The sequence below is a fragment of the Osmerus mordax genome, chromosome 10, assembly GCF_038355195.1.
Source record: "Osmerus mordax isolate fOsmMor3 chromosome 10, fOsmMor3.pri, whole genome shotgun sequence".
Lineage (NCBI taxonomy): Eukaryota > Metazoa > Chordata > Actinopteri > Osmeriformes > Osmeridae > Osmerus > Osmerus mordax.
In genome coordinates, this window is record NC_090059.1 from 3,288,506 (window position 1) to 3,305,125 (window position 16,620).

The 16,620-nt window shown below is 42.3% G+C and overlaps 1 protein-coding gene across 3 annotated transcripts in view; it reads right to left on the reverse strand.

Annotated features, from left to right (window-relative positions):
- Window positions 1–11,274: 11,274 nt before the first annotated feature.
- The window catches only part of lhpp (phospholysine phosphohistidine inorganic pyrophosphate phosphatase), a 60,837-nt gene continuing 55,491 nt past the window's right edge, over window positions 11,275–16,620 (reverse strand). For 2 of the 3 annotated variants that reach the window (XM_067244777.1, XM_067244778.1), the window contains exon 7: window positions 11,275–11,500. In XM_067244777.1, the coding sequence (XP_067100878.1) occupies window positions 11,404–11,500 (97 nt within the window). In that variant the 3' untranslated portion in view covers window positions 11,275–11,403. The remainder of the gene's footprint in view (window positions 11,501–16,620) is intronic. The other variant, XM_067244779.1, reaches the window with a different exon arrangement.

Here is a 16,620-nt window from a genome sequence, read left to right on the forward strand (position 1 = left end):
GACAGCCCAGCGGTTAAAAGAAAATGCTTCACTTTGTTTTTGTATGCGGTAAAGTTGTTGCAATACGACGGTGGGTCACAATGACTGATGGGTCAGAATGACCCGAAGATAACACAAGGGTAAACCACATTTTCTGGTGCGCTGCTGACCTTGATGGGGGACGTCCTGGATCGGTGGAAGGAATACTTTGAAGACCTCCTTAATCCCACCAACACGCGTTCCGACGTGGAGGCAGAGTCTGGGGACATTGGGGGGGGCCCTTCTATCTCTGGGGCTGAGGTCGCCGAGGTGGTTGAAAAGCTCCGCGGTGGCGGGGCCCCTGGGGTGGATGAGGTCCGCCCGGAGTTCCTTAAGGCTCTGGATGTTGTAGGGCTGTCTTGGTTGACACAACTCTGCAACATCGCGTGGACATCGGGGACAGTGCCTCTGGACTGGCAGACCAGGGTGGTGGTTCCCCTCTTTAAAAAGGGGGACCGGAGGGTGTGCTCCATCTTTAGGGGGATCACACTCCTCAGCCTCCCTGGGAAAGTCTATTCAGGGGTTCCGTCGGATTGTCGAACCTCGGATTCAGGAGGAGCAATGTGGTTTTCGTCCTGGCCGTGGAACTGTGGACCAGCTCTATACCCTCGGCAGGGTTCTGGAGGGTGCATGGGAGTTCGCCGAACCAGTCTACATGTTTTGTGGATTTGGAAAAGGCGTTCGACCGTGTCCCTCGGGGGCTCATGTGGGGGGTGCTCCGGGAGTACGGGGTACTGGACTCCCTGATCGGGGCTGTTCGGTCCCTGTACGACCGGTGCCAGAGTTTGGTCCGCATTGCCGGTAGTATGTCAAACTTTTTCCCGGTGAGGGTTGGACTCCGCCAGGGCTGCCCTTTGTCACCGATTCTGTTCATAACTTATATGGACAGAATTTCTAGGCGCAGCCAGGGCGTTGAGGGGGTCCGGTTTGGTGACCTCAGGATCGGGTCGCTGCTTTTTGCAGATGATGTGGTCCTGTTGGCTTCATCGGGCCGTGACCTTCAGCTCTCACTGGAGCGGTTCGCAACCGAATGCGAAGCGGCTGGGATGGGAATCAGCACCTCCAAATCTGAGGCCATGGTTATCGACCGGAAAAGGGTGGAGTGCAATCTCCGGGTCGGGGAGGAGATCTTGTCCCAAGCGGAGGAGTTCAAGTATCTCGGGTTCTTGTTCACGAGTTAGTGAAGGATGGAGCGTGAGATCGACAGGCGGATTGGTGCGGCGTCTGCAGTGATGCGGGCTCTGCATCGGTCCGTCGTGGTGAAGAAGGGGCTGAGTTGAAAGGCGAAGCTCTCTATTTACCAGTCGATCTACGTTCCTACCCTCACCTATGGTCACGAACTGTGGGTAGTGACCGAAAGAACGAGATCGCGAATACAAGCGGCCGAAATTAGTTTTCTCCGCAGGGTGTCCGGGCTCTCCCTTAGAGATAGGGTGAGAAGCTCGGTCATCCGGGAGGGGCTCAGAGTAGAACCACTGCTCCTCCGCGTCGAGAGGGGCCAGTTGAGGTGGCTCGGGCATCTGATAAGGATGCCTCATGGACGCCTCCCTGGTGAGGTGTTCTGGGCACGTCCCACTGGGAAGAGGCCCCGGGGAAGACCCAGAACACGCTGGAGGGACTATGTCTCTCGGCTGGCCTGGGAACGCCTCGGGGTCCCCCAGGAAGAGCTGGTGGAAGTGGCCGAGGAGAGGGAAGTCTGGGCCTCCCTGCTTAGGTTGCTGCCCCCGCGACCCGAACCCCGGATAAGCGGAAGATGATGGATGGACCACATTTTCTTTAGTGCAAAATGTACAGTAGTTAGCTAGATAATTCTTTTAACTTTATTATATTTATATAATTGTGTGATTATGATGTAATGTACAGTATATTTTCATTTTATGATCTTATGATCTTGTAGTCTTGTACAATGTCTTGTAGTTCAGAGTCCAGAGGATGTTGTCCACCGCTATCGTGTTCGGCGCACCAGGAGCATGACCCTCAGCTGCCGAAAACTAAATGTCGACAAGAACACAATAGCTTTGACTGCCATCATTGGGAAAATTGTGATTTAACATTTGTATTTGTTCATGTCATGCCATGGAAACAGTGCTTTAATTTAAAATAATACAATTTACAGAGTGAAGTGTCATGTTTTTCTTAGTAACATAATAGTAGTTTGTGTTTATTGCATGGAAAAGGGAATGAACAGTTGAAAAGGATATGGTAAGAGCCTGGTAACACCATGGAAACAAACACAGTTTCCTTTACAGTACAGTTTCAGCTTACTTACTGAGTAAATAACCATGTTTTACCTGGTATCACTGTGGAACGTATATTACAAGTTCATAATAAGGGTAACGTTGACAAAGTAATTTTCAGTTACAAAGGATATGGTAAGAGCCTGGTAACACTATGGAAACAAACACAGCTTCCTTTTACAGTAAAGTTTACAGCTTACTTACTGAGTAAATAGTCCAAACGTGCAAGAACTTACCCAGTATCGAAGAAGATTTACCATGATAGTAGAGGAAAACTCTTCCCGCGGAGGTTGTTACCAGCCAAGTAAACATGAGCGGCGCTAGGGAGGGGCTAGCAGGTGCTTCAGCACCTGCAAGAAAGACCAAAGCACCCCGATAGCACCCCCCAAAATATTGCTCATTGGGTGTGCTCAAGCCTTCGGTGAGAGCACAACCTTTGTTCTCTCACATATATATTATTATTATTTTATTTTTTTAATTTCTTTTTGCCCCCCTAAAACTCAGTAAATACTTGGCCTACATAGACAACGTAGGTGTCAAAAGTTTCGTCTTGGTAGCGATTGAGTTGCTTCTATTGGAATTTACGTTCCGTTGCATGGTTTAAGCTTAAATTAAGTTTTTGTGGCGAAAAGTGAAGCTAACGGTGGCTAATTTGCTAGCCACAGTCACTGACGTTACTAACGTCACTGCGTCACTAACGTCACGAAAACACGCGTGACTACCTTTGCCAGAACATTCGTTTAGCATCTGTTAACTTGGGGGATAGCTAGGCTAACTATAGCTTTACTGCAAGGCAGCTGCAGAAACGCCACAAGAAAAGAGGCCAGGGTGATAACTATTTACTAATTTTACTTTGTGATATGACACACAATTGTGATGTGTAATGTACAATATAAGCTGATATTATTAAGGAAGTACATCTACTTTCGGAAACAGTAGTCTACTATTTCACTGAAGTATTAGCATCATGACATTAGCCTGTGTTTCCCGGGCAACACATACTACAGTGGTCTATGATGTAGCGTTATCTGTTTTCAATCGTTAAAATAAACATTCCTCACATATACATTTTCGTTGTAGGATTTATTCTGACATTAGAAAACGATTTGTTGGTGAAATTACCATTACCTGTGGTTTCAAACCAGTGTAGCTCACTGCAACGCTGTAGCTTACGCGAGACACACTACAAAAACTAGGGAGGACAAACCCGTTTGAGCGTTTTTCCTGAAATACGTTTTAATAGTTATTCCTGGGGTAATTATGGAATTAAATTACATATTAACTATACTGAAATACGTGTGCACAATAATATCAACAATATTTGCTCAATTTAGACGTTTTTAAAGGTTTTTAATTTTACCTCGAAGCTACTTCCGTTAATCAGCTGTTTGTGAAAAAGAGGCTAGTTTTACGACAGTGACTTTGGATGTAGCCTACTTTAACATGCTAGCTGATTAGCCAGTACGAGTGAGATATGTAAACAGCTACGTTAACAAACATCTTGTTTGTAAAATATGTAGTCTTAAATACGATGGGAACACATCACATAAACAACTCTAAAACGTCCGACACGCCAAATGTTGTCATTTTTTGACAAGCGTCCCTGAAGCTCAAATTCCGAGTCAGAGTTCCATGAAGCTTTTCATTGCAGTGAATGGGGCGGAGAAGCGTTTCTTCTCTTATCTGTACTCTTGTATTGTCCAGTCGATTTATAATAACATGTTATCAAAAGTGGACCTCTAAATTACTTTTTGTTGTCTTTATTCAAATGAATGTAATTTTAATTAAGTTATTCCATTGAAACATAATACATGTAATATAATAATGACACGACTTAAATTTGTTCAAGAACAACAATGTTTAATATGCATATTTAATAGGAAACCTAACTCATTTTCCAGAGGGAATCAAAAAAACAGTTAACCCATTTTAGCCAATATGGGATACTGGAAAATTATTCCCCGACCCCTAGCAAAAAGGCGATCGAGCAAGCTCCTGGAAAATGTGTAGCTAATTGAAGGCACGTTCATCTGAAAAAGAGAGAGAAAAAAGTGCACATTTGTAACATACTTATTGACAATAAGTTACTTATAAACATATTTATGAAAACTTCATTTTACTATACAACCTCACTGCAAACGGAATGTGCTGCTACTGTTTCATTTTCTCTTCATACCTGAAATTAGAAATACATAAATTATTAAATATCAATATCAAACCTGATCAACAGCCTTACTAGAGTAAAACTGCCAATATTTAGCTATATAAACATCCTATAAGAGATAAGAATATATGCAGAGGGAACTATTTACATCAGAAATCTTACATGAAAGAAAAAGATTATATTAGATACACAATAGTTACAAATAATTATACAGCTAACTTCAACCTAAAAGAAAAGATTAATATTAGAAGATACACAATAACTACAAATTATAGCCAATGCCCTACTCTATACTGTTGGCTTTTAAAGCCCGCTCAACAGTCTGTGTACTGTAGCTAGATGTTTTTGAAAAACATCTAGCTACAGTACACAGCTGTTTAGGAAGTCAAACGGCGACAGAAAATGTTCGGCACTCCCCTTACTTAAATCAAAAGTCTATCTAACTACTAACCTGAACTTCATTGCCACAGCCTAAACGTTGTCAATCTGTTCATGAAAATAATTAATTTCAGCCTAAACCGTACAACGGAACGTTAAATCCAATTCAACCAACGCAATCGCTATCAAGACGAACACAGCAGTAGTCTAGTACTGTACTGTAGTAGTAGAATTTACCGGGGCAGCTTCTCCACACAGGGCTATATCGCATTTTGAGTTGTTACTGACAATGATCGCTACCAGTGAGCTTTTTATGAATGAGCTATTTTCCACTAAATAAATGTCAAGCTTATTTACGTTTTTGGGGGCATATTTTCAGTTAGCAGATGGTACTGTTTGAATCGCGATTCTATCTTCTGCCGGTAAAGTCGTAGAATAATCTTCAAAGGGGGTTCTTTGTTAATGAATGAATGCAATATGAGTAGGCTAAATGCCTGAAAATATCACGAGAAGGGACAACTTAAAAGGACGTTTAAGTCATAGAGATTAGGTCCATTTGTACACCGGTCTGCCAAATGTATTCGTTTTGATTCAGCCTGTCAGCTGCCTCTTGCAGGGGAAATGAGAAGACATCATATTTCATTCTACACTTCACTCGTATTTTGAGTTGTAAATGAGCAGCAAAAAAAAGATGCTTTTAAATCTATGTAATCTTTATAAATAATAAGTAGGCCCGATGCATTTTTATATAAAATATACAGACCCCTGTGCAACCGACGCAAGCAAGCACACCCTACAATTTCCCCAGAAATTGTACCCTCTCTAGTTTATTAATAGTATTCAGGCCCGGAGTGGCCATCGGGAGAAAAGGGGGGAATTCCCGGTGGTCCGCTCTGCCCGCTCATAAATTGGGCCAGCAGATTGCCTGCTTTCTCTTTGTTTTTTTCACACACCGAATTAAACGAGTTTGTTAAATTACTGTGTGACTGATAAGCTAATAGGCTACACTAGGTTTTAATCTAAATAAGCGCATGATCAGACCGTGCATTAAAAAGTGCCATTTTCAGTTGTCGCGCATGCTGCCTTTCTTATTGTTGTGGAGGGAATTAGCAAGATTAAGCTGATGCGAAAAGAATAAAATGGATGGGGAAAAGATGCCAGGAGGAACTGAAAAAGCCAGGTAAAAAATTAAAGATCTGTCACTTCATAAAACTATGTTCCTGCAAGGGTGGGAAAAATATGTTTTCTCTAAAGCACAGAATCTTTCAGGTAAAAATTTGTAATTTCCGGAAAATATAGCTCTGACAATATGAGTCCAACGTAATGTTTATATTACATAAATCTCAAGAAACCATTTTGCACTGAAATTAATGCAAACAATTTCAAAACCTGTAGGTCAGTAGCTGAGGGGGTGGGGGTGGGGGCGCCGAAAACCCCGGGCCCTGCACACGAGGGGGCCCCCGATCTATGTTTTTTTTTGTCCATAATTTCTCTTTGGCAACAAAACGTTGATTGTATCCATGGTAGACAATTTTACTAAATATATATAGGCCTATATGTTCGTCACCCCGATGCTGCTCGGAAAGTTAGAGCGCTTGCGGAGTTCTATTCGGAGGATCTGTCTAAGGACGATAATGTGGTGAACAGACATGATGATTTAAATAGGCAAGGACATTTGTTGTGGCCTATATTTCATGTCTGCATAGCCTATATATTCTAAAACTAAAGTTAAATAATGTGTTTTGACCTGTGTGTACGCTATGACTTTGCTGGTTTTGAATATCCCAACACATGTCAGTTCGGAAAAGAAAATGATTATAGTCTAATGGAATTATAGTTCAATTGTAGCATGCCGGCTGTAGGTGGCCTACTGCAGTGCGCGTCACGCGTGTTATGATGACTGAACATATTTATTATTGGCTAATATGTGCTGTTCACAATAGAGGTTGCCATTGGTTACTTTTTATGGTTATATTTTATTGCACTGCAAAATATTAATAACAGGGGGCCCCTGAATCAGTTTCCGCCCCCCCTGAGACACACCCTTTGCTCCGCCCCTGCTGTAGGTCCTAGGTTCAGGTTAAAACCGAATGTTCAACTATGGCTCGGCCCCTAGTGGGGATGGGCTGGTTTTGACCATTACATTCCCTGGATGAAAAAGGGTCCCACTCCGGCCCTGATAGTATTTCATATATAGCCTATATATATATATATAATTCCGCAGCTCCCCCTGTCAATGATCTAGCACCCCCTCAGCACCTGCATAAAAAATTATCTGGCGCAGCCCCTGGCTACCAGTGAGCTTTTTATGAATGAGCGATTTTCCACTAAATAAATGTAAAGCTTATTTACGTTTTTGGGGGCATATTTTCAGTTAGCAGATGGTACCACTCCATGTTCTACTGCCGGTAACGTCGTAGAATAATCTTCCAAGGAGGTTCTTTATTAATGAATGAATGCAATATGAGTAGGCTAAATGCATGAAAATATCACAAGAAGGGAAAAGCTTAAAAGGACGTTTAAGTCATAGAGATTAGGTCAATTTTTACACCGGTCTGCCAAATTTATTCGTTTTGATTCAACGATCAAAAGGCTGCCTCTTGCAGGGGAAATGAGAATACATCTATTTCATTCTACACTTCACTTGTATTTTCAGTTGTAAATGAGCAGCAAAAAAAAGATGCTTTTAAATCTATTTCCCCAGAAATTGTACCCTCTCTAGTTTTCATTCGTTTTCATCAGGGTAACCACATGTAAAGGCCGTTTGTTACCAACATTGTGTAGTTAGGTTTAATATAGGATGAATATTGGTACGTAGGCCTCCAAAGTAATATAATTTTTTTTATTATAAAGTCTAAAACTTTACAAATGTTCACCGTAGTCTACAATTAATGTAGTAAAATCTTAATAACATGTTTTTTATTCAAATATATCAACTAATATGGTGTCTTTTATCATCCTGCAGCCGATTTCGCAAGCGTCTCGCGAAACATCGCAGGCAATCGCAATCGCAGCGCAGCGCTTCACACTGGCAGACCGCGATTGCCTGCGATCTGCAGCGATCATTTCGGCAGCTGGTCGAGTACAAATTACTTTGTTTTCAGAGCAGGGTGCATGAACTGGTCCAGTCTAAATGATGAGTCTAAACTCATTTCTCACCCCAAACATTTCCTACTGTAAATCCAAAGCTTCTCATTAATATGACTGACTCATAGCTATATATTCTGCATGTTGGTAAAAAGTCTTGAGCTCTTCAAAAGTGTGACAAGTGTGGCTCACTGGGTAGATTGCATTCCACATGGGTCAAGGCCTGACCACAGGGGCCCGGGTTCGATTCCAGGCCGGGCCATTTCCTGCATTCCCTACTCTCTCTCTTTGAATGTCTCTATCAATATAGGAGTCAAGACGGAAAAGGCACAAAAAAGTGTGACTATGACTATCACACATATTTAGAAGAACTTTATGATTGAGAAGTACACAAATGTTTTCAACCTATCAAGGCTCGTTCACTAATGCATTGCAAAAGTCCGTTGACACATTCATTAAGGTTTCTATTACAGTAGGGTGCCTACAGTACACCAAGATTTTTCTGTTCTACAAACATCTCTTGAATTAGTTATGTCAATTTGACAAGGACAAGCCAGATATTAAATAATGCACATTTGTCCCTTTACACATCAATATAATAATGCTGTTATTCAGTAGCATACAGTGCACTTGTATTTGGACAGTATTTGTATTTGGACAGTTACACTGGTTTTGTTGTTTTGGATTTGTAGTTTTTATTGGCCTTGTAATCAAAGATTTTTAAGTGCCGACACAGCTTTAATTTAATTTGTATCCATAAACCATGCAGGAAATAAATGTGAAATTAATGTAAATTATTTAATAATTAAAATGTTGACATAGCTCACACTATTTATCAATATTAAGTCCAGGATTCATTATCAGGGTTTTTCCTGGGTCAAAATGGGTCTTCGTGCTCCAAAAAAAAAAAAAAAATCCCCCCCATGGAAATCAATTTCCCTCCCATGGAAATCAAAAGGCTGTTATGGTAAGACCGATTATGTTCTATACAGCTAAAACAGCCTGGGGTCAAATTGACACCAAACATAATAGGAGGGTTACATAAACATGCCCTTACACGCTAAATGTCTGTTATTACATGCTATATTAATATAACTTTTAGGGAGGAACACTTTTAGTTATGACGTTAAACTATGCTTGTAATATAAATATATATATAATAAATATAGAAAAAATATAATATATATAATAAATATAGTTGTAGCAAATAGCAAATGTTCGTCTTTGAAACTACCTACAGATTTGAAAATTCCGTTGGCTAATTACAGGGCCTAACCTAAATAATGAAAATAAATAATAACTGAACTTGTAACAATTTGGTTGCAAAGCACACTATTATGGTGAAATGTTATCTCGTGTTTGTTGAGTTAAAACCAAAATATTGTTGTTGCATAGCAAGCATCATAGCAAAAAGGCTAACAAACGTAAGAGTTAGCCTATACTCACCATTAACATTAGTCCTTCATTCATGAAATGGATACCGTAATAATCATACAGAGACATATTTGCATACCTTTATCTTTTTCTCGTTTCTCCTCCTTTTCTTTTTTTTCAAAATTGGGCACCTGATGGCTTACTTGACCTTTTCCTGTCCATCTTCTTTGGCACTCAACAGTCAACAGATTTCCCATCCCCCCAACACTGTCACTCACGACCAGAAGTCAAGACTAAACCAATTCACCTTGGTGACCACAATCGTGTGTTACATATTTTTATTAGCCATTTCACACAATTAAAAAAAAAAAAAATGTGCAGGAACTTTAGGCCTATATTTATAATATTAAGAATGAAATGTGCGTTATTTGGAAGAAAGTCGAGGTGCAACTGACTTTAGCCCACTAATTTAGAGTATTGCACTATACAGTGGACCCCCCCCCCCCTCCTTGTCCGTTCCATTTTGGAGACCCAGTCAGGTGAGCTGTCTGTCCCCCTCCCCTTTTTTCGCACAGCTTCTGTGCACGGCACCTTCTCAGCAAGCAGGGGTGCCTGCAGCTGCCTGAAGGGGGCGCCAATTTGCCAATTCCCCACACAGTGAAATGATAGAAAAGAGAAAACCGCTTCGCGGCGCAGATTTTTATTTATTTATTTTATGCTTGTGCGCCCCCCACGTGACATGAAAAAATGCCGCCCGGGCGGCTGCCCGGTCCGCCCGTGCCTAAAACCGCCCCTGGTAATATTGCACATATTTTCGTCTTATTTCCCTTAAAGCAATAAAGTTAGGCTACTAAAAGACACCTTACACTCATAAAGTATGTTCTAAATGGCATAAATGCTGCCAATTAATAATTGACGTAACAACTTATTGTAAATGGTCAGTCGCCGAGCCTATCGATTAAGGTAAGCCACTCTGAATCATGTACACTGCCTGCTTCATTTGATCTTGATAGGCTAAGCATTCTGTAGAAAATAATAACAATAAACCCACTTTTTATTAATTAAAACTACTTCAGCATAATAATGCACCTAAAATACAAACCTGAGCAAGGGCAGCAATCGCTATCGAATCAACAGACAATTTAGCTAGCAGGGGAAGAATACAAACAACGAAAATCACCAGTTAACGTGATTTAAATTAGCAAGAACTATAGACTTATACAATAACAGGCTTAAATGAACTGACAACATAAATTATACGACTTACAGTTCTCAAGCCTGATTTCTGATACCGTGGCGGCAGAAATGTAGCCATAGAGGAAACACTGCACTATATATTATCATTCCAGATTAAGAATACCAATGGAGGCTGCGTTGGAAATCGTAAATCAAACTTTTGTCAGCATTTTGAGTGGAAATTTCATTTGCATTTGTACAGGTGTATTCGTGCACGTCGGGCTGGCCCTCGCAGCGGAACAACAGTTTACTGGCCGCTCTGTCCATTCGCGCACCTCAAAGTTGCGTATTGATCAGACAAGAAGACACGCTTATCAACTCGATTACTATTGATCAAAACAGAACGAGGGTTCGACTGTAGCCTACTTGAAACATACTATTGAGAACATATTCGCTGACATGCATTGCACGCGTGATGAACACAGCTTTTTTAATTTTATTTTTATCGCAGACTTTTTTTTGCCTTTGGCGCTCTGGATTTGTCATTGGCGCTCGGGAAAACGGCTTTGGCGCGCGCCACAATTTTCTCTATGCAGGAAAAACCCTGATTATACACTGGTCCATACCTACCACAAAGCTCAGTATCAATAGTGTAAGGGTTTGTGAGGCTTTAACTACCTCAGTCACTCAACTTTCATTTAATTAATTAAGTATTCCATACTGTCCCAAATACATATGAGCTGCACTGTAGTTATTGTCTATGTAAATACACAACAGTCATTTGTAAACAGTAATAGAAGTAGTTGACATGACACGATGACCGGGTGTGTTACATTTGAGTCATTTTGAAGGCAAATTTAATTCAAAGCAACTTAAGTCTACATTACATTAATGAACCCACTATACATCCCTGTCATTGTTAATTGAGCCTTCTCAACAAGTGATCACAGTGCTTCTACTTCCTGGATCTTAGTGTCCCCGCTGTGTCAGGATCATGTCCACAACAGCCGCCAGGTTGTCGGCGTAGCCGTCAGCCATCACCGTAGGGTGCCTCTCGTCAATGGGCCTGCATCAAATCACACACAGACATGAGCTCAGTCCCTCAGGCGGACAGGAAAAACAGCATCATTAAATAGTAATTAGTAAACAAGTGGGCTGAGCACGCCGATGGTATCAGACACATTAAACACTGTAACGACAGAATGGAGGAAGAGTACAGCTTGGCATGGATGCCTGTCCTGGCCAAATTAATGAAAGCCTTTTCCTTCACACATTAAACCAACGTGGTAACATCAAGCATTAACACATAGGGCCCTATCTTGCACCCAGCGCAATTGACTTTGTCAATGACGCAAGTATCATTCCTAGTTTGCACTCGACGCAAAGCACAATTTTCCCTCCACAGATGCAAGTCGGTAAATTAGGGAATGACCTTGCGCTCCCAGGGGCGGTTCAGCGAAAAAAGGAGGCATGTTTCGGCGCAAACGTTCCCTGGTGCTATTTTGCAGTTTCAGAAAAACAATTCCGCCACAGACCAGAAAAAATGTAGTCTAAAGTCAATGGCACGTTATTCAGATGCTATTTTAAGGGCGCACGCTTGGCCCGTACGCACTGCTAGCGAGGCCAGGGTCTTCTTCCTGCGAAGCTACGTTACATTGTTTTGATTTATTGTATGGCTGTGTTACATTTCTTTCATGTCAATGATTAAAAAGATTTTCATGAGAAATCTCTATGTATGTGAACTTGATTTGTAACAATTGTGGCAATTTCCTCCCACGCCTGTTTAACCGAAGCTAATTTGGGTGGGTTTCTTCTCCCATCCCAATCAGAATCAGAATTCGGTTTATTCGCCATGTATGTTACACAAACACAGAATTTACTGTGGCAGGAAGGTGCAAACAATAAACATATACAGGTCTTAAATTAAGTAAAAAAGTACAATGGTTTAACTAATTCTAAGAACTAAACAATTTAGAAATCTAACAATTTTTAAAATAAAATGTATATAAAAATAAGACTAAGAATTTGAAAGAGCAGCATGAGTGGGCAACTTAGTGCAATGAGAAAACTGCTCTGCCTTTCCCCTACAATGTCACTTCTCTATCTTTTACAGCCCTGACGAGAACGTCGGTCTCCTCGGCTGTGAACCGCTCCTGGCAAATCCGCCATATAATAGCAATCCGCAGTGGAACAAGCGTGCCTGCTCTTAAAGGTAATGTGAGATGACGCTATGATTGGTTTATTGCACGTTACGCCCAATAGTACTGTAGCTACTTCAGACCAACCCATTTTAGATTAGCGCCAGGTGCAAAGTCATTTATCCCGCCGGTATAATAGCAACAGCGCCTGAGTCCGACCACAAAGTTAGTTGCGCTTTGCGTTTTGATACTTGCGTTTCAGATTGTTAAAATAGGGCCCATAATCTGGGTGAACAGCAAAGTTAAGAAACCTGTGAACCTGTTCCCAACGCTGGTTTCTTGGTTCACATCACTATTTCTTTCCAGGGGCCGAATGTACAAAGGATCGTACGCATAAAAATGGGTGCAGCAACATGTAGCCTACGGGTTTAAGATTTATGAGAAAAAAAACACTTGGTGTAAGAATCTGTGTACCTCTGTGCACTTTAGAAACCATGCGTACGATATGTTTGGTATGTCATACGGCAACACAGAGTGACTGAAAGGCGGAGAGAAAGTGCATGCATTACAAATGACAGTTTTACTTGATCTACAATGAGAGTCAATTGTATAGGCTATCTACAAATTATGCTAATTTTCTTGCTTTAGCCTATTTAGACAGAAAGAAAACGTGTGCATTTGGGCCACAAATAAGTTATGCCAAATGTGATTTTGGAGCGCTTTTGGAGGACACCCTCAATGGGAGATTAAGGCGAGCAGGAGTTCACTGATCGTGCAGATTTCTTGGCCCACAATGATGACTGGTTGATAAATCGTTATAGATATCTGAGAGCCATTCTTTTGGATCTCTGTACTGAGTGAGCTTGGCCCTGTGTTGGAATGGCCAACAAAAGTCAAGAAAATGGACTGTAAAAGTTCTCTTCAACTGGGACTTTTCAGCGGGAGCTGGCAGACTGGTCGGGGATGAACCAATCTACCCTCGTGTGATGCCCAAAGTGTGGGATTACATAATCCACCTGTCCCCAAGGTACATTAGACACCCTTACACTGCGGTTGACCAGGCCAACATTAAAGCGTAGTATGCAGCGAAAACCGTTTTCCCAAATGTGTTATCGACTGCAAACATGTTACGATAAGGCCACAATGGGTTGATTTAGATTTGTTTTGTAAATTGAAACAATTTTCTAATAATTGCTAGCCTAAGGCCACCAAACAAGCTCCTCCTATTTCGAAAATTAAGATCGCCATTTCACAGTCAGTAAAGTTGATCTTTTTCACAGTTTATTGAGAAACCTGACAAAGTATTGGCATTTCAACAATCATGTAAGGTAAAATATCGGAGTTAACGGGGTGTGGACAACAAGCTCATTCAGGTGCGCACAATCACAAGTTAAAAGGAATCTATGGAGACAAACGTGAGAATCTGAGAAAAACGTTGCGTACAGTTTTCCAGTTCTCTGTATGCATACTTTTATGGATTAATTACAGTTTGAGTTTGATACATTTGGCCCCAGGTGTCTGTGGTCCCATCTGCCAAATAACATCCTGTGTGTCTGTTTTCTGTCATAGTACATGCTTACCCACTCCACACTGTGTTCTAGTTTTTTCAGCAATCCGCAGGCAACAGACTACATACAAAAACACTGAAAACAAGAAAAGCACAAACAAGAGTACTTCTCTGGATAAGTTGGAAAGAAAATAGCTTTTCTTGACTGCTTCAATTCCAAGTACTTGCGAAATGGTATCTAGCAGGTATCTAGTGGCCTGCCTATTTTAGTGTGGGGGAGCCTCCAGTCTTGTTGTATGATGCCATTGTTTGGTTCTGTCCCTCAGTGATGGATGCAAATATGGTTGTTCAATCACCTGGGGGGTTTGGCAGAATGCCATGGTCTCCCCCTCTCTCTATCAAATCAAAAGATGTCTATGCCTACCCAATTCATCGTTAGACCAGGGTCTACTGCTCACTTGTGTGAAGCAGGGCCACGCCCCCTTCAGAGTTCTGGGAGCCCCTCACCCCCGGTCACGGGCCGCCAGTCAGTCATGGGTCTGCTCCAGATGGGGGTTTAGGCTTTGTCAGGGTCGGGGCATGCCGCTCAAAGCTCCATCAGTCCTGCCCCACAAGAAGCCTGGACATAACTGAGGAGAGAAAAGGCAAGGAGGGGGGGGATGCTGAACGCTGGGAGAATGCTGAATATTAAGATGCTGGGCGCTATGTTTACACACGTCTGTCAGCCACCAGCGCTCGGGTTATATGAGGCAGTCAGCTAATGGACCGGGTATTGTGTCTCCTGGGGGACTGGTCCCACACCCTCCACCCGGGGACTGATTGACCGAACATGCACACACACTTGCCCAGCAGCACCAGATGAACAGAGGGCCGACTGCATTACTGCCAATGATGCCGAAAGACAATCACACCATCCCTCTCTGGCCCCCAATGCTCACAATGTTTATCCAAAACCTGCAGTGACCGCCTTCTCTCTTTCTCTATTCTAGTTATGCATGTCTGCTCGTGAGTGTGTTTGTGTGTGTATTCATTTTGAAGCTTTTCTCCTCTTTCCATGAATAATGAAAGAGTAAGCAGGTCAATGTGACCATGCAAAATTCAGCACGATGCAGATAGTGTTACCGCTGAGGTAATGTTCTGAGGCGGCTCCAGGTCTCCCAGGTCAGAGAGTAATATCTCTACAGGTGCATGGTCCATATCCCATCACAGACGTACTATGAATGCATAGATGAGCCGAAGTGTGACGTCCGGTATGGAGCAGCTAAGACCCACGGTTACACAGAGACACGAAAGTTACTGTATGTAGCCTCTCATCCTAAAATGGCAGAGTCACCTCGCCACCCTCCACCCTTTAGCCCCACCCTGTATGAACACCCACACAGATAATGCTTTATCACCACACGTCATTATGTATGTATGACATTATGTATGTCCTCATGAATGCTTCTCACCTACGCCTGCTAATCCACTCTGATGGCTATAATATTATAATGTATCGACTGGCTATGTCAACTGGCCTACATGACATGCAGCTAATATATGGACAGCCAAGGCCGGGGCCAACTGTACCCACACCATTGGCAAGGCTGTGTGCTGTGTATGTAGTGGAATAAACGCACACACCGTTCCCAACTACTGGGGATTAACATCTCACACGTATGTGAAAGCAGAGTTGTCACACACTCTCCATATGTCTTCCCCATTTTCAGCCTTTTCACCTTGGGGGCAAAGGGCTCCACCGAGCACACAGCTGACCTCACACACCAGCGATGTTACAGCAGATAAAGGGAGTTGAGAGTGGGTGGAAGGATACGAAGGCCGTCCAGTCAATTGTGGGATTTGGGTCCTCCATCCCAGGAAACTCAATTTAGGTCTGAATTTTTTGTTCTACGTTGATTATATTTTTAAGGACATACTGTGTATTTCCTAAAAGCAGCCCCTATCCTTTCATAGTGACCTGACTCTTGTGTTGGGAGTATGATATGGAGAACTTAAGAGTGACTGCCAGCGAAAAATAGGGGAAAACATTCAAGCGAGTCTGTTTCCGAAGTATGTTTTTCATACCAGACTGGTTAGGGAACGTGAAGCCAAAACACATCCTCCACTTGATTGCATGGCTGAGCTCTGGCAGGGAGCGTGAGACCCAGGGCCACTCCTCCACGGGGCTGAGGTGAAAACAACAATTTACAGAGTTGCTCGAGTCCTTAAGACTAAACAAGGGGAAACAAGCCAATGCATGGGAGTAATGAGAACTTAAAACATGAGAATTGAAGATTTGGAATAGGGTAAAGGAAACGTGAAGTGGGATTGATTCTGTAAGTGTGTGCGTGTTTGTATGGGTGTGTATTGTGTGTGTGTGGGTGGGTGGAAGAGTGTGCATGTAGAAGAAACTGAGTGTCTGAGTGTCTTGGCCTTCAGGGCGAAAATATGATCAGTTTAACTTGTGTGAAATAAATAAAGGAGCAGAGTAGTGATTTATGATGTACAGGGGTCCAGAGAGAGAGAGTGACCAGACCGTGGACAGTTAAATTGCCTCAAGCT